This window comes from Nansenia antarctica (assembly GCF_963989245.1).
Source record: "Nansenia antarctica genome assembly, chromosome: 18".
NCBI lineage: Eukaryota > Metazoa > Chordata > Actinopteri > Argentiniformes > Microstomatidae > Nansenia > Nansenia antarctica.
This window is the reverse complement of record NC_137691.1, coordinates 8037056-8055446: the sequence shown is the minus strand read 5'-3', so window position 1 is coordinate 8055446 and position 18391 is coordinate 8037056. Positions and strand designations below refer to the sequence as shown.

At 42.5% G+C, this 18391-nt stretch overlaps 2 protein-coding genes across 2 annotated transcripts; one reads left to right on the top strand and one right to left on the bottom strand.

Moving 5' to 3' along the window:
• Positions 1 to 7143: 7143 nt before the first annotated feature.
• On the bottom strand, positions 7144 to 8512 carry LOC308173397 (vasopressin V2 receptor-like; the record flags this gene model as incomplete). Its single annotated transcript, XM_080548414.1, has 2 exons — positions 7144 to 7352; positions 7636 to 8512. The coding sequence occupies 2 exons, from the start codon at positions 8510 to 8512 to the stop codon at positions 7144 to 7146; spliced, it is 1086 nt and encodes a 361-aa protein (XP_080404540.1).
• Positions 8513 to 11052: 2540 nt separating this feature from the next.
• vhl (von Hippel-Lindau tumor suppressor) lies at positions 11053 to 13995 on the top strand. The gene is made up of 3 exons (XM_080548691.1): positions 11053 to 11425; positions 12053 to 12163; positions 12886 to 13995. The coding sequence occupies exons 1-3, from the start codon at positions 11233 to 11235 to the stop codon at positions 13038 to 13040; spliced, it is 459 nt and encodes a 152-aa protein (XP_080404817.1). The 5' UTR covers positions 11053 to 11232; the 3' UTR covers positions 13041 to 13995.
• Positions 13996 to 18391: the final 4396 nt, after the last annotated feature.

Sequence of the window (18391 nt, the reverse complement as noted above, 5' to 3'; positions counted from 1 at the left end):
GCCTGTGCAATTCAGCTCGCACCTGTCTTCACAAAGATCTTCAATCTCTCCCTGAGTCAGGCATCCGTTCCACCTTGCCTCAAATCAGCCACAATAATCCCACTCCCCAAAACCCCAACCATAAATAACCTCAATGACTACAGACCTATTGCCCTAACACCAGTGGTCGCAAAGTGCTTCGAGAAACTCATATCTCACCACATCAAAGACCGCCTCCCCCCAGGCTTTGATCCTCACCAATTCGCTTACAGAGCAAACAGGTCTACTGACGATGCCATCTCTACAGCCCTCCACACTGCTCTGAGCCACCTAGAACACCCGGAGTCCTCGGTGAGGATGCTCTTTGTGGATTATAGTGCAGCTTTTAATACCATCATCCCCGATATCCTCGTGGACAAGCTAGCTGCCCTGGACTTCCCCCCCGCCACCTGTGCCTGGATCAAAGACTTCCTTTCCAACCGCCCACAGACAGTCAAGATGGGTACACACAACTCCTCCACCCTCATGCTCAGCACCGGCTCTCCACAGGGCTGTGTTCTGAGCCCTCTCCTGTACTCCATCTACACCCATGACTGTACCCCCACCCACCCCACCAATGCAATAATTAAATTTGCGGATGACACCACCTTGGTGGGGCTCATAACCGGAGGGGATGAGTCAGCCTACAGGGACGAGGTGCAGCGGGTGACAGAGTGGTGTGTCACATACAACCTGACTCTCAACATCAAGAAGACCAAGGAAGTGGTCATGGACTTCAGAAAGGTAAAGGCAGACCCTGCTCCACTCTACATCAACGGAGACGTTGTGGAGAGAGTCCCCTCCTTTAAGTTCCTGGGAACCCACATCTCAGAGGACCTCACCTGGTCAGCCAACACCACAGCGGTGGTAAAGAAGGCCCAGCAGCGACTCCATTTCCTGAGAGTTCTCAAAAGAAACAGGGTGGAGGAGAAGCTGCTGGTAACCTTCTACCACTCCATCATTGAGAGTGTGCTGACATTCTCCATCACAGCATGGTACGCTGGCTGCAAAGTAGTGGACAAAAAGAGACTGCAGAGAGTGGTGAAGTCAGCGGAAAAAATAATCGGCTGTCCCCTGCCCTCCCTGGATGACGTGGAACGCTCTCGGTGCCTCTCCAGAGCAGGAAGGATTCTCAAAGACCACCTCCACCCTGGTCACCACCTGTTCAGCCTGATGCGCTCTGGAGTGAGGTACAGGAGCATAAAGGCTAGAACAAACAGGCTGTCCAACAGTTTCTACCCATGGACCATCAGAACACTGAACAATAGACATAAGACATGTTCATAAATGTTTATCTTCAGGGGGAAAAGTGCAATAGAAATGTGCAATAACTCTATTCTAAGTGCCTATTTATACATTTATATATTTTTACAGTATTATTATAGTATTATAACGCCACTGACCTCATGTCTTTTAGCTTGCTTTTATAGTTGTTTTTATTTTCTTAAGATTGTTGTCTTTATTTGCACTTGACACCACGGACCTCATTGTCTCTTAGCTTGTTTTATAGCATTTTCGCTTTTTAATTGTCTAGTGTGTAATATTTGTGATATGTTATATGTGTATTATGTTTGTGAATATGTGAATATGTTTTCTGTTTTTGCACCTTCAGAAGAACCACTACAATTTCATTGTATAGGCAACTGTACAACGACAATAAAGTCTATTCTATTCTATTCTATTCTATTCTATTCTATATTGACCAATTCCATATGTTGGTTTAGCGGGAACCATGCGTGTAGTAGGACAACTAAATTATAATACTAAAGAATAATTAGCAGCACTGTATATCTTTCAGTGTATACTATAGTCCCCGTGGGAATCAAACCCACAACCTAAGCATTGCTAGAGCCATGCATGCTCTCTCAGAGGATCACTACACCTGCAGATGCCTGCAGATCCAATTCATATGGAGATCCAATTCACACTTGTTACGCATATTTGAGTTTATAGAATAAGCCATGTTAATGCTGCTATCTTGACATCATCATGAGTGTGACGGACAAGTGGTGATACTAATGAGCATGCGCATGATTAAACGGTTCTTCTCAAGGCCAATCTCAGTGGGATGTGGTCGTGTGGTTTTTCTGTCCGTGAACTAACAAACTACTTTGGTTGACTATAAACGTGGAGACTTCTGCTGAGTAAAATGTCTCACGCAACAACACTATTCATATCATGAGTGGTCCTTAATTACAGTACATGAGATCAACTCACAGGAAGATTCTGAGTCAAAGCAGAGATCATTGTGGCTGCCAAAGTGATCTTGACAAAAAACTGGTGTTTGTTTCTATAGTGACAGTGAGATTAGCCTGCCAGTGCCATTAATTCCAAACCATCAAGGCTCTAACAACCCTGCCTTTAATGTAGCAGGGTTGCTTAGTGTCTGTGGTCTGTTCTCTCTGATAGGCTAACCGTGATACAGTCCCTCCCCTCCTCCCCCTGTGTACTATCTAGTTGGGTGAGATTAAATCAGGGTTTTTGTTTTGGAAAGAAAGTCTTGATGCTACAGAGGAGACCAGGGGAGAGGAGTGATTTGAGGTGTGTTTGGCTTCCCTGTTTGTAGATGGGAGATTTGATAGACCAGAATGATTACCCTTGTGTTTCCTCACACACATGTGCATGCACGCAGGCACACAGACAGGCATGCACACACACACACACACACACACACACACACACACACACACACACACACACACACACACACACACACACGCTGGGGGACAGATGAATTAACCATAGGCATTTTTCTCTTTCATCCCCCTCATCCTTTGCTCCATTTAGAAATGTGCATGCTAATGGAAAGACTGACTCACAGACTACGACTTTTAGGACCACAGATGGACAACAAATGGATGAAGTGGACTCTATGGCAATTGACACAGACTTGAGACATGACAGCAGTAGCTTTTTCTTTTCCTTTTAATGTTTTTCTTTTGGTTGTTTTTGTTGATTTTGAATTGTTGTATTATTGTTCTTATCTTTGAATAAAAAGAAAATTGCAAAAAAAAAGAAATGTGCATGCTTGTGTGTCCATTTGTGTGTGTGTGTGTGTGTGTGTGTGTGTGTGTGTGTGTGTCTGTGTGTGTGTGTGTGTGTGTGTGTGTGTGTGTGTGTGCGTGTGTGTGTGTGTGTGTGCTATTCTTGTGTGCATGTGCATGCGTGCGTGTGTGTGTGTGTGTGTGTGTGTGTGCGCGCTATTCTTGTGTGCGTGTGTGTGTGTGTGTGTGTGTGTGTGTATGTGTGCATGGATGAGTGCTTAAAACACAAAGAACGGATTTAGTTGCACAATACAGTACTGTTCTGCCATTATTATGTAGAGACTGATGCTGCACTATTGTCAAACTGACAGCCTAATTTCAGAGAGAAAAGAGGGACCTATAGAGCATTAAGCTGTCTTTTAATGGAAGGTTGCTGTGTACTTAAATAGCACGTCTCGAGATTATTGATCATATCTTTCCATTTTACCCCAACCTTTGACTTTGTGTAATTAGAGTCAAGGATTTAGAAAACGTGTCTTTCAGCAACTCCCCTATAGGATTCCAGTTCGATCCATGTGAATGAATGAATGAATGAATGAATGAATGAATGAATGAATGAATGAATGGTCTTTATTGTCATTGCTACAGTACCGGTACCAAACAACGAAATTTAGGAGGGGTGGCTCCCCTGGTGTTAGGAAAGAAAAAAAAAAAAAAAAATCACAAGAAGGGAAGGAGCTGGTTTACATAAATAAAGGCTATGTACACTATCCACTATACTATACTGTACAGATAGACGACTAGGGTTGCCATATTGCACAATAGTGTTATTGCACATTTATTTAAAGTGTCGCAGTTTGCAGGCTTGAAATGTACATATTTGTGCCTCAGCACTACACCTGAAAGAGTCTCTAGAGTTTGTGTAAACCATGTGTCTAATTGTAAAGGCGCCCTAGTGAGTAGTTCATCATTCATTTAGAGAATGTTTAGAGAATGTTCAACCCATGGCTGGCCCAAGGCAGCAGAGACAGCATATCATTTCGGAGGCAGAACGTCAGAACGGTTCAGTTCAGTCAGTCTTGACTACAGAAGTTAACCAACTGATACTGTAGTTCTAATATAATATGCCATTTAGCTGACACTTGTATTCAAAGCAACTTACATTGCAGTGAGTGCATACATTTTTCAGTATATATATATATATATATGGTCCCAGCGGGAATGAAACCCACAGTTAGTGCCATGCTCGACCCATTGAACACCACAGGGTAAACCATTCCTACTTCTGTACCTCAGACTGAGAGTGGCTTCAGAGAGCACACCGATGATTCTAGTATGACCTGTGACTGACAAGTTGTCAGACAGTTCAACCCTTTTGTATCTTGGTGCTTCGCAGTGCAGTGACAACTAGAAAAGCTAATAATAGCTTTCTGACTATCATACAGGGCTTTCAGAAAGCTTCATCTGACATACCAATCCTCCAATGTGACATTCTAAATGGAGACATTATTTTTTGTTGTATCTAGCTCTCTGGCATACCGTATGATTATCTTTTACCACCCATTCAGACCGCGGGCACTGGCTCTATACAGGGAGGGAGGGAGAGGGGGACATAACGACAACTATGGCAACCGGCTTGCCAAAGATACACTAATAAGGCTACCAGGTTCAAAACCACTGCTGGCCGTCTCATTAATAAATTAGTTTTCACGGTTCTTCATTCGTTTCAGAATCAGAATCAGAATCAGAATTGCTTTTATTACATCCAACATACGGGTACACAAGTGTAAAATAAATTCCCAGGCTTAGGCTTAGGTTAAACAAGAATAATTAGGTTAAACAACAGTTTTCATGATTAGCTACACCTTCTTACAGTTTTGATGTCCTCAGTTGTGAAGAAAAATTAAAATTACATCTGCTGTTGTCTTTGATGGGCAAAGGTCAAAGGTCAGTGGAGACTAACAGGACACAATATAAGTACAAATACAAAAGGGGGTTTTGTCTCTTAATAAATTGAATAACTTCCAAGTGGGTATGCTGGGTCGTCTAAGAAGTCATCGTCCAGATTAACGTCTGTGGTATCTGTCATCCAGCTCCATCCAAAAGTCCTCTTTGACGTCATGTGACTGTTGTTTCTTGAAAACACAAACTGAGCAGCAACATGAATAAGACAAACTTATATTTGGAAAATGAGACACTTTATTCAGCAATGGAAGCAAGAGAAGAGCATGATTTACATATACAGTATATCTACACAGACAGGGCAGTTAACCACCAACACAAATCAGATCATTTACTGTAAGTACACCAATGACAGCAGCAATGTTCACTTACAAACAATACACCGTGGTCCATAAATTCTTGTTTAACATAACGTAAAAAGCAGTGTCATTTATAGTACCTACGCATCAAATGTTGGCTTCCTTCTTCCCAGTCTGTTCTGACTCTATCTGCTGTCGTGTAAAGTTTTGCATGTGAATCTTGTAGTCTTGGTTTTCTATGTGTTAAGTATAGGCTCTTGTCAGGTTTTGACAATGACCAAAATGGAATTATGTGAGTATTTTTATTGCTTTTGATGGTGTGTAATGTATTTGCCTTACTCTAATGCTGTTTGATTGTATGTGTCCATTGTTGGTGTACTAGTCTCCCTTTTTGTAAACCGGCTGGGGTTAGAAGGGTAGCGATTGCACAACACTTGACTTCTCCTTAGAACCTTGTGCCCAACTCAAACAGGAAAGAGAATTATATAAGGATTCTTTGAATTCCTTGAATTTCCAAGAAACACTTCTGTTGCAGTATAAAAAAAACAGCAAAAAATAACAGCTTCCAGGAATATGTAACTTGGCAGCCATATTGCATACTGCATTTCGTTGTCTGGTACTTCTACTGCAATGTCAATACAGTTGAATCTAATCGGTTGAATCTAATATTGGCTTGTCTTCAAATGGAAAACATGGACCTCGACAAAAATGTGGCAGTTTATTTTACAATCAATTGCACAACAAAAATAATGACTGTCTTTCTCAGTTTCCATCACTGGTATAAACATTTGAGAAAAGGTGTATCATAACTTTAAAACATTTCCCCCCCCTTCCCAGTTCCAACTGGAGGATTGTGGCTATTCCGATGGTCTTTTACTTCTCTACCTCACTCTGTTTTTTACGCCATCAAATTGGGACTTTGCAAATACTGGTTCTTATAACCTCTGTTTTCTGTAGCCTATAGTGACCATATATATTTCCCTGAAGGATTGTATCTCAATGTCCATTTGACAGCACAAAGCAGGCTCTTTAAGTTATAATCACGGTTCATTAGTGGATATGGAATAAATATTATAAACATTCATGACTTTGTAACATTATATACATTATTTTACACTACAATCGTATGTCATTGGCAGATGTTAAAACTTGAAAAGCAGAACCAACGAAAGGCTAGCAAACTAACCCTCAAGACACTAACAGCACTTGACCTCCAATGATCTCATATTGGTGCGAATCATTCATGGGAGTCTTCCAATGTCTCTCGTTCCTACGACCGCATACTGTCTGCCCGAGTGTTTACAGCCTTGTAGTCTCTCCCAGGACGAGCGTACGGACACACTCCACCAGCACTGGCTTACTAGGGTGGCTGTGGCGCAGGAGGTAGAGTCGCCGTCTAATGATCACAAGGTTGGCAGATCAGCGGTTCGAGCCCCGGCTGGCCACATGTCGCAGTGTCCTTGGGCAAGACGCTGAACCCCAAAATTGCTCCCAGTGAGCGGCCCAGCGCCTTGCATGTGTATGTGAATGGATGTGTGACTGGGTGAATGAGAGGCCGTTGTAAAGCGCTTTGGAGCAGCAAAAAACGCGCTATATAAGTGCAGTCCATTTACCATTTACTCCATGGCGCGCATTTACGCACATACTGTCCCGTTGTGTCCGCTCGCTATCCAGCCTATGTCTGGCTCCGTTAAACGGCCAGAACAGGATACACGTTGACATAATCTAAACCATGATATCAATGGGTGTAGATAAAATGGAAACATCATTGTCGTTCGAGCTGCCTCGACTCGCCGTCGGTAAGCTGCGTCGGTAACCGCGCGCCTCATCCGTTTGCTTGATGCTTCCCCACTCAGGAGCGGATGAAAAAAGCGCGCGACTTATTTGGAGTCGGAAATGCTTTTTAAGCTGATGTAGAGCGAGCTGCCCAGCGTGGCATCGTCGTGTATGGAGTCCTTGCTGACAGACTGCCTCCGGCACAGAATCGTTACCAGTTTCTTCGGCAGCTGGCCGCTGAACAGCATGTAGATACATGGGTTTGCGCAACTATTCAGACTCGCCAACAGCATCAGGATGGTGAATGTCGCCGCTGCAATGAAAATGGCACTCAGTTACTGCGTCCAAAAGTGACTTATTTTGTTTTTATTAAATATATATGTATTAGTGTATATATTCTGTACCCAAATGTAGCTACAGGGTATGTAGATTATTAACATACAGTACACTTGTGTCGGCCTACTCAAAACACAAACCGCTCAGCTCCATGTAATTAAGTAATAATGACTATGACTATGTTAATAGCCTACAATGTTGTTACAATCATTACAATGGAGCAACTTAAAAGTGTGACATTTGCTTTTGATTGTTCTTACTTTCTGTTGGCGCGTTCGTGTCCCAAACGGACCAAAGCTGGACAGTGAAGAACGGAGCCCAGCAGATGATGTAGGCCAGCACAATGACCACCGTCATCTTCACGGTCTTGATCCGGGCTTTGGACACCCCGGCCACACTGCTGGCCCTGGAGGGCAGCGGGACAGACGCCACCCCGACGCTGCTGCCCCCCTCCTGGTGCGTCTTCAGGTACAGGTTGATCTGGATGGCTCGGCAGATGCGCACCTGGCACACCAACACGGTGAATATGGGCAAGACAAAGATGACCATCGCCGTCCAGGTGATGTAGGCCTTGAGACCCCACGGTTGGACGAAATGTGCCCAGCAGTCGAAGACCTCGGGCGCCACCTGGACGCGCGAGAAGATGAACATCTGCGGCAGGCTGCCCACCAGGGAGACCACCCAGGCGACGCACACGGGGATGTTCCAGCGCGACGCGCGCCTCCTCTGGAACGTGACCATGGGGTTACAGATGGCCTGGTAGCGGTCAATGGTCATCACGACGATCATGTACGTGGACGCGAACATGCCCACGACCTGCATGTATTTCACTAGGCGACATACCAGGTCCGGTCCGATGAACCTGTCCGTGATGTCCCACATGAGCTGCGGGCACACTTGGAAAAACGTCACGACCAGGTCCGCTAGGCAGAGGTGGAACACGAAGACGCGCATCCTGGAGACCTGCTTGCGTCGCTTCCAGAGGACCGCCAGCAGCCCGGTGTTCAGGATGGCCGCGCCGACGAAGATGACGCTGAGCAGGGCAATCTCCACTCTGGCCAACTCCTCATTCCTCGGCGGGTCCTCCACCTCCATCTTCAACGTGGAGTTACTGTAGCTGCCGTTGAAGGGGTGCATTGCTTGATGGTAAGGGGCGGGGAATGTCAACAAACTTGGGGAATGGGCTAATTGCTGGTGAGAAATGAAAAGGTGGAATATTTTCGTGAATTTTCTGATCATTTATTTACACCACACAAGACGTATAGCCTACAGAATTATGTCAATTGTCTTAAGAGCTGCGAACCAAACCAAAAATAGGATATATCTTAGCGCTTTTCTCAGTAGCCTATAGGCCTACTCAATGACACTAAATTCCATGGAGAGAACAAGAATATATGGATGAATAAAAACTCAAACAAAAGCACAATCAGTAAAAACAAGAATACAAATTGTTAAAGATTGTTTGAAAAAGAACAACATAATTGGCTTATCATGCGTATCATAGCCTATAGTTGGTACTGAAATACATATTTAGGCCTATTACATGAATTACAAGTTAAACCAAAAATAAATACATTAAAAGACATAAGGAATAAAACTCACTGATATGATATCCCGTTGTTTGCAGTGTAACAGGAGAAGTTGGAGAGAGTCGCAGGAGAAGTCTGGTCTGTTGGAGAGGTCTTGCTTGATGGTGTTTTATACTTGACTTGCATGCAGGGAGCAGGGTGGAGCTATCCTTCAGCACCACAGAGACGCGCTCCCAGCTGGAGTCTCTCATGGACAGAGCTCATGCAATGAACAGGTTTCAAAAGCACGTATTGGTGTTTGACTCTTTAAACAACAAATGAACGCATGACTCGTCAGACTATTTTGATTGCTTTGATTAGATTAGATGTCCACGTTAGATTTGTACGAGGTATTGCATAATTGTTTACATACGCGCACTCCTGGAAGAGTTTCCTTTCCGTTACAGAGCTCATTCTGTTTATACAATGCGATTCCGGTCATCATGTAGTCTACTGGCTCTCTCGGAATGGACCCAACTTTTTGAGCACTCTCACTCCAGTTGAACTATACCGACGGTCTCTATGTTATATAATATATAATATAACATGTTATACCTGAACTCGTCTATATGTTATTTCCATTTCATCTGCTAGGACAGCGAAGCCTATTGGCCTCATCTGCAGTGACATCTCTATTGATCCTACACCCAATTTACCCTACACCCGGATAGACTCAGATTTCAATTTCACTACAAGGCATGGAGCTATGCCAATGTTAGAGCACCCATTAGTGTTCCTGACAACCTCCAGATGTTCAGACAGTGTTGGTTCCAAAGAACAGCTGGTCACAGCTGTCTTCTATGGAAAGACTCAAAAGCGTTTTACTTTCATATTTTGTGGGGTAATAATAACATTAAATAGTATTCAAGTGACCAACAGAGAAATCAGAACAATACAATAGTTAACCTGCTTGTCATTTGGTGAACATGGTGTGAGAAATAACTTGCACACCACGAGAGGTAAAGAAGCTGTAAGTAGTTTCAAAGGGGAAACATTTTCTTCTTGTAAGATTTCCAGTCAATCTCAATAATGAAATAGCCTATGATGAGTAGGCTATGGCTTTTAAAACAGGCTTCTCTAATTAATTAGTACAACAGTCTTACCGTATCATATTCTAACATTACATAGAACACTGAGGACCTTGCTATCTATGCATTATCTTCATGTTTTTATTGTCATCATAAGATACTTAAGAAGAAACACATTGAATAAAGAGTAACGAAGGCTTCGCAATTCCATTAAATAACTTTATTTGAGCAATAATTGAAATCAATATATCAAATAATCACCCCTATACAAATAACTGTTGAACATATACACAACATTATGTTCTCATATATACGTAACATAACAATAACATATGATTTGTTACATTTCCCTGCACATTTGTATAATTCCTCAATCAATCTTTGTTTATGCATTACAGTACGTAGGTCAGTGTCAGAGTGGGATAGGAGTTCATTGGTTACGGTCTATTGATTGACAGTAACACGGACCAATTAGAGTCCTGACATTCTACCCGGAAAAACTACGTAACATACCTACGTCAGCATAGCCGTGTGCAGAACAGTGGGACCTCTGGGAGACACCTTTTTTTATTTTCAACCAAAAGTGAGGGTGGATAATAGTACATGCAGGTCCAGGCGTGAAGAGGTGGTGCTGGCCAGGTTAAGGATTGGACATACCAATTTAAATAGTACCCTGTTTTTAATAAACAAGCATGCAGATGGCAACTGTGAGCAGTGTCTATGGAATAGACCAGAAACAGTGGAACATGTTTTAATACACTGCCAAAAGTATCATAACGAAAGGCGTAGGTTTATTGCTCAGGTGGAGGGAAATAAAGAAGTATTTGAGATGAAATATATTTTACAGAGAAGGGAAGGGAAGATTTTAAAGTTGTTGTTTTTCTTTTTAAGGGAAACAGGGCTTTTAAAAAGAATTTAAGTTAGTAAAGTTAAGAAGCAAGTCCTGTGCCACACTCCAGTCCAGCGGTGGCGGTAATGCACCTTAAGCTGGTTGTCAACCGCCAATTGAAAAAAAAAAAGAAGAAGAAGAAGATAGCCGTGTGCAAGCCAGCTGCTGTCAACAACACAGACTTAAGTTTGTTTTATAGGAGAAGATGTTTGTCATAATACAAACGTTCAACAAGTTAGCTTGCTTCGTTTGACGATGTTGAATTCGCTGTAGCTGCTATCTAATATTATTATTATTCATACGGTAGCAGCAGAAACGAACGCTATCATCAAGTTAGCCGTTTAGCTAACTAGCTAACTAGTAGTAGGAGCTATGCCTCAACAGGAGGTTGTAGACGAGGCGCTTCCGTTGATACGATCTCGAAACAGTCACATAAAGTCAGTAGCTGTGTTCTGTAACCGAAGTCCCCGGATCGTGCAACCGATGTGGATTGATTACAACGGGGAGCCTCAACCGTACTATACTTTACAACCAGGAAATGGACGCAGACAGCACACATTCCTCGGTGAGTGAAAGTGACAGACAACATGCCATGATACACACAGGCTTAAACAGGGTATCCGCGGTGTCTTGAAAAGTATTAAACGTTGATAAATTAATTTTGGGAAAATCAAGACCCTTAATAAGTATTAAAAAGTCTTATCACGATTTTATGAGGTCTTGCATTTTGTAGATATTTTTCTGAATTAGACTCTGTCCAAAGAGTTTGAGTCCTAAAAACGTTTAGTAAAAGTTTGTGAATTTATTAGTTTTATTAAAAAACAAAGATGAACAGGAAATTGTGTTGTATGATAGTGGTCTAGTCTATTGCAAACTCAAACTGTTAAGTTAAGTTAAAGGTGTCACTGATGTAAACGGTTACAGCTTGAAGTGGCGGGGAGGTCTGGAAAAATATTGACAAGGTCTTTAAAAAGTCTTAGAAAGGTATTGAAATTAACCTCCAGATTCCTGTATACCCTGCTTAAAGACATGCCATACACACAGTTTGATGTCCTATTGTTCTCAGTCTCTCATCGCTTATGTTATGTGGGAAATATGTTGGAACTTGGACATGTTGGTCTTGTTTATGTATAGTGTTGTCATTACTCCTCCTCATGTGCAATATTCTTCTTCGGTACTGTGTTTATTTCAGGGCATCCTTGGATGTTCAGAGACGCCGAGACAGACGAACCGCTGATGGTGAACTGGAAAGAGCTGTATGTGGCGGAAAACGCGCAGGCGGTCCTTGTGATCACTTTACCAGGTTAGACTTTTGTCTAGCTGGATTAATCCAACAGCAGGTCTACAAGTTGGACAGCCTTCTCGATTCACCCATCGCAGTTGAACTTGAAATTGATCAGGTTTTACTCCAAATATTTGTATATTGACGTCTCCAGTAACCATGTATATTCTTTGAAATGTTGGGATGGGGGGGGTCTGGTCTGTCCGACTGCCGCATCCCGTTCAACCTGTGTGTGTGTGTGTGTGTGTGTGTGGGGGGGGGGGTGTCTGGCCTGCCTGACTGCCCCCAGCAGTTCGGAGTAACGGGCCCACCAATCAAAGTGAGCGCAATCGGTGCAGGTGTTGCCTCACCTTCATTAGTCTGTGCAGTGTTACTCTGCTGGGGGCGGCCGGGCAGACCAGACCTGTACAGACAGCACTTTTTCTCCATAGTAGAAGATGATGATGACATGATGTGACTCATCGCGACTGACACTTTGACGTTGCTGTCGTTGTGACTACCTGAAGACAGCGGGGCGCTTGAAATACGATGAACAATTAGGCTATTAAGAATGCCGATCTATTGTGCTGATAGGATACTACTGGATAGTGTTTTCCCTGGACCTCCTGCTGTGTTCATTTTTGTGCCAAGATCATAACAATGTCTTCTAATAGAATAATTCAAAGAACAATGTGATTAATGCTTCCTCAGCCAATGTAGATTGATATCATAATGTATGTGCTACATGTGTTCTCTCCACACAGTCCTCAGTCTTAAGGATCGTGCTCTGCAGGTCGTCCGGCGTCTGGTTCGGCCAGAGGACTACAGGAGGTTGGAGATAGCCCGGTGTCTCCACGAGGAGCTGGAGGATCAACCCAACGTGCTCAAAGACCTGCGGCGCATCGCGCGGGAGGCATGAGGGCCAAGCCATCTGGATATTGTTGACATGGGGGACTATGACATTTTCAAGTGTTGAAACGGCAAACGGCAAATTGGTCTCTGATGAGACTGAGCAAAAAAGTAAGATGGTCTGGTTTAATCTGGAACTCCACTGCTGTAGTAATAGCAAGGTATTTTCCACCGATCTTGCAATTTCATTCCTGTATGGACTTGGTGTCTGTACATTAATGAAGTAATACTAATGAATTAAAACAGTGTACTACTAACCTGACCTATTAAAGAGCATTAAGCAGACATTGATAATCCACTTGTTCACATACTCACTGGTTTTGGAATATGCCGCCTGGTTTCAAGTAAACCAGCTATCTTGAATTACCTTACCCTTAAAAATACACTGCAAGTGTCAACCTCATCAGCGCGTGTGCGTTTAATTTCAGAGCCCATGTTAACAGGTTAGAGCAGCCATACAGACACACGTCTCAAGTCTCTCACGCTGGCTGCCGCAGCATGCCATCTCGAGAGTAGGACTCTTGCCTATTTTATCCACGTGCCACACGCGTTTTAGGCAAAACTCAATGTACAAAGATAGGCCACAGAAGACACGCAGCCAGTGTGGAAGCCACAGCAGTTCCGCCATGCACACGCGCTGCTGCGGTTGATGTTTGCAGTGTATTTTTAAGGGTTATAGTAGGCAATCAAGCTAAGGCAAGGCAAGTTTATTTGTATAGCACATTTCACACAACGGGCAATTCAAAGTGCTTTACATATAGCATTAAAAGAAATTCAGAAAAAGAGGTAGCACCTTTATTTTTATTTTGTACATAACTGTATTTATAACTCACACTGAAATATTATAACTGTATAATGCACAAGCTATAGTATTTACTGTACATAAAGTTGCGAGGAAATAATGTTTTTCAATGATGGCAATCATCCTGGCAAATAGGCTTTCAGAGGTTGAGTGAACTTATACTTGCAACCTACTGTTTTTCAATTTCCCATTTCTTTTTGTATATTTTCCACATAATAAAAACGAACTATTATTTAAAAATGTTTTGGTTCTGTTGTTTTTTAGATTTATATATGGATGGATAGATAGATAGATACATAGATAGATACTTTGATCCCAGGGGGAAAATGAATCCATTAATTCATTTCAGACAAGAAGAATCATGCTGAATCAATACTGAATTAGTAGTAGCAGAACATCTTATCCCAAATAACATAATAACATGCCTGATCAGTTGCTTTTAGCGGGTAATGAAAAAATGCAATCTACTAATTATGTCAATGATTATCTTCATAGACTGTAAGTACTGTTGGAGCACTTTAAACACTATCGGTTCCCTAAATCCCACTGTCTACCGCAACAGTTAGTTCTAATGAGGACACAATTATTTACATTAAGTTTTCTATTCAGGTCTGTATTGATGACACTTCTAGAGGCTGAATGTGTTTGTGTGTGTTTCAGAGCTTTCATGTTGGTGAATACTGTACAGTATGAGTGTGTGCTTATTGTCAGTGACTGCAATTTATATCTAGCACCAGAGAAGGGATATTGTTGCTGACCTGTTGCCAGGCAACGAAGAAACACAATCTATCCCTGTCTTTGGGCGAGCGTTGTTGCAGAAATATGCAGGAGAAGAAGAGGAAAACCTGGGACCCCAGTCCCTTCCGACAACAGTAGTGAGTTCCTCCCTCTCTGTCTCTCTCTCTCTCTTTCTTTCTGTGTGTGTGTGTGTGTGTGTGTGTGTGTCTCTGTGTCTCTGTGTGTGTGTCTTTGTGTGTGTCTCTCTCTCTCTCTCTCTCTCTCAAACCATTGCACTTAAACAAGCTCCATCTCTAAAACAAGCTCCTTTGCCTAACATACATTTTAAACTGTGGATAACTGTAGATTAACTGACTCAACATGGTGTTTTACTTAATCAGCATGACATGCTGGCCCAGGAGTCACCCAGTAAAGTTTCCACATGTCCACACAGACCACTGGACCAAAATGAAGACCACGGTAAGGTCACATCATACCTAACTTGATCAACTCAAGGTAATCACTGGTTATGTAGTCTGCATAGTTGAGCAAAACAATGGCATATACCTTTAAATTATTTGCATTTCACCACGTCATTCTCGTCCGTCAGGTTCCAAACTATCTGGTGGTGTCAATGACCAATGCCATGGCTACAGAGAAAGGTACAGTATGCGACTGAGCTCAATAAACAGACGACAACAGCTTACTAATGACAGACCAGACAGGATGAAAATATGTTTCCAGTCCATGAAAAGAACACTCCATAAGAGTTTTTCTTCTGAGGATTATTAAATGAAATCTAATTAAAAATGTATTACATTTGGCAGTTCTGACGTCTGAAGCTCTGAAAGTCCTATTCCTTCACTCATAATAATATATTACTCATTAACCAAGCTACTCTTTGCATACATTTGGGAATAATGGTACAATTAGCATGTTAGTCTTAATCACACAAGTGGAAATGTTTGCTCTTATGCGACTGGCTCTAATGACTCCCTCACCGATTATTTTGGTCTCTGTTTTGAACTGCAGTTTGATGACGTAACTTGATGACGAGCCCATTGTTCCCCAGAGAACAGGTTGTGTGGATAACTTTGTGAAACTATTTTGACTTGATTTCAAAGCCCTCAGTCTTGAGGATCACCAGGGGTTCTTTTCAAACTCATTTTCAACTGGCTCAGAGCTGGTGGAAAGGTGGTACTGTAGCTGTTCATCTGCTTCTGTGTCTGTTCTGCTTACTGGACCTCTCTTAAAGACATCAGTACCTCTGCATGAAGCTAAGCTTATAGGTTTCTAGGGGTGTATCTAGTTGTTTGGTGACTGGGCTTTCTTACATTCGTCTTAGTCCAGTAGATGGCTGGGAATTAGGCTCCATGGTGCTGGGTGGTGATAGGTTAGGGTAAAGGGGTCTTCTGTGTTGGGTTTTGTATGTTGAGAAAGGGGTCTTCTGTTCTGTTGTTGCCTACTCAGATCCTCAACTGCAGGGGTTGGGTCAGGCTAGTCTGGAGCCGGCATACAGCAGCTGTCGTTTACCCCCCCTGACTCAGGACATATCTGACACATCACCTAATGACCCTGTCGCTTCCAAGCCACAAGGTGAGTTCACGTCATATATGGATTGAATGACCAGCTAGTGTTGAAAACCCCCAAACTGAATGAATGAATGAATGGTCTTTATTGTCATTGCTATAGTACAGGTACCAAACAACGAAATTTAGGAGGGGTGGCTCCCCTGGTGCTAGGAAAGAAAAAAAAAGAAAAAAAAAACACAAGAAGGGAAGGAGCTGGTTTACATAAATAAAGGCTATGTACACTATCCACTATACTATACTGTACTGTACTGTACAGATAGACGACTAGGGTTGTCATATTGCTCATAGTGTTATTGCACATTCATTTGAAGTGTCGCAGTTTGCAGGCTAGAAATGTACATATTTGTGCCTCAGCACTACCAACTAAGCATGAAGCCAACTAAGACCAAATATAACATAGCCTGCTCCATCATGCTCTGTGACTTTCTCCCTCCAGATATACCCTGGGAGCTAGCGACCCACACTACCCTGGGAGCTAGCGCCTTACCCCAGACCCTGGGAGCTAGCGCCTTACCCCAGAACCTGGGAGCTAGCGCCTTACCCCAGAACCTGCCCCAGTACAGGAACGAATACCATGACCGCGCCAGCAGGGGCTTCCGCTACTGGAATATTGAGAAAACGGCCCCAAAATGTGAATGTCTGAATAAGCAAACCTGTGTCTTCTACTCCATAGCCTCTCCACAGCCACACTACAGTTTACATAACCTACATGACATCTGGGCTGTGTGACATTCACATACACATGCGAGCGAGCGAGGGGGGAGAGATCTCTCCCATAAGTCTCTTTTATTTGAGCCCCTTCTGCTCAATCTGTCCACATCCTCCTCAACTATTATGCTTCCATCTTTCATTTTTATAAAAATATCACCAGGAGCCTGCAGAGATGACCCCCAGGCTGCTAGCATTAACTCTATCCTCCCCCCCCTGTAACTCTATCCCTCCCACCTCCCACCATCTTTCTCTGTGTTAGCTGTTAGATCGATCTACGCCATCAGGTATTTGGATTAGGAATACTGTCTCCTCTCAATTATGATGGCTGGGGATCTGACCCATTTACATTTTACATATTTGGCATTTAGCAGACGCCTTATCCCAAAGCGGCAAAGTAAGTGAATCGTCTATCCACCAGTCATAACAGGAAAAGTAATCTATGCTCAGGCCAGGGGCCATTGGCAGTCATCAAGCTAGACTTGCTTTAAAAAAAATATATATATATATTATTATTATTACACAGGAGAAACAGTACAGGGGGGTTAATCTATATCTCAGGAGGGACAGTGACCCCTAAACAATATTGTATGAACTGATATGATGCCTGACATGTTACTCAAGATCAGTTCTCCTCCCTGGATGATGTTGACTTTGCCACATGGCCAGCTGAGCTGAGCTGACTGATGTGATGTTATTGCTTCTAGGTCATGGACACAGCTTCGGAGCCTACAAGACATTACTGGGATTACCAAGAGTCAGAGGATAATCCATTGCTATTTTGGATGTTTGAAGTTTGATGAAACATTCTTGTCAGTCATTGATGGATTTTTATGAACACATATTATTTTATCTTCAATCTTATTTACTTTTTATTTCAGAATCTGTTATTAGGCTATATTATATATGACGTTATATATGTTATATATATCATGCTATATATGACGTCTGTTGTCTGTGCACTGTATTGTATTATGTTAGTTGTCGATATGTTCATATTTGTGATCCATCAATGCCTTTCAATGTCCTAGCCTTTGAGGGGATACATGAAGTTGTATTGGATTGAATCATTTATACCTTAATAACTGTCATCAATAAGGAAATTGGATGATTTTTTATCAGCCAGTTTTTGTGATTAATACAATAAAAGGATTAGAGCAGACAGTGTACTTGTATGGGGTCCAATCCAATTTCCCCCAATAATCCTATTATAAAATGTTATTCTGGATGCACAATTGTTCAGTTACTATAGTAATAAACAAAGATAAAGGGGATTGGGGGACAGGAACAGGGATTGCAGGAACAGGAAAAACTAGTTTATCATATACAACAATCTAACTTGATCAATTCTGAGTTTAAGAGGGTCAACACAAGTATATTAGTAACTGTGTTACTGGAGAGGTCATGGATATATCTGACACTTTATTGTAGGTCGCCTATGGTGCTATAAGACTGGTACGGTAGTATAGGTGGGATCCTTATAACCTTGCCAATCAAAACCACCTGCATATCAATTGTGTCTCTTCCTTTTTTCCCCTGACA

Bases quoted from the DNA above. Each gene is read 5' to 3' on its own strand.
- vhl (XM_080548691.1), top strand. From the start codon at position 11,233: ATGCCTCAACAGGAGGTTGTAGACGAGGCGCTTCCGTTGATACGATCT. The intron at 11,426-12,052 runs GTGAGTGAAAGT...TGTTTATTTCAG, and splicing joins CAGACAGCACACATTCCTCG to GGCATCCTTGGATGTTCAGA. The intron at 12,164-12,885 runs GTTAGACTTTTG...CTCTCCACACAG, and splicing joins CCTTGTGATCACTTTACCAG to TCCTCAGTCTTAAGGATCGT.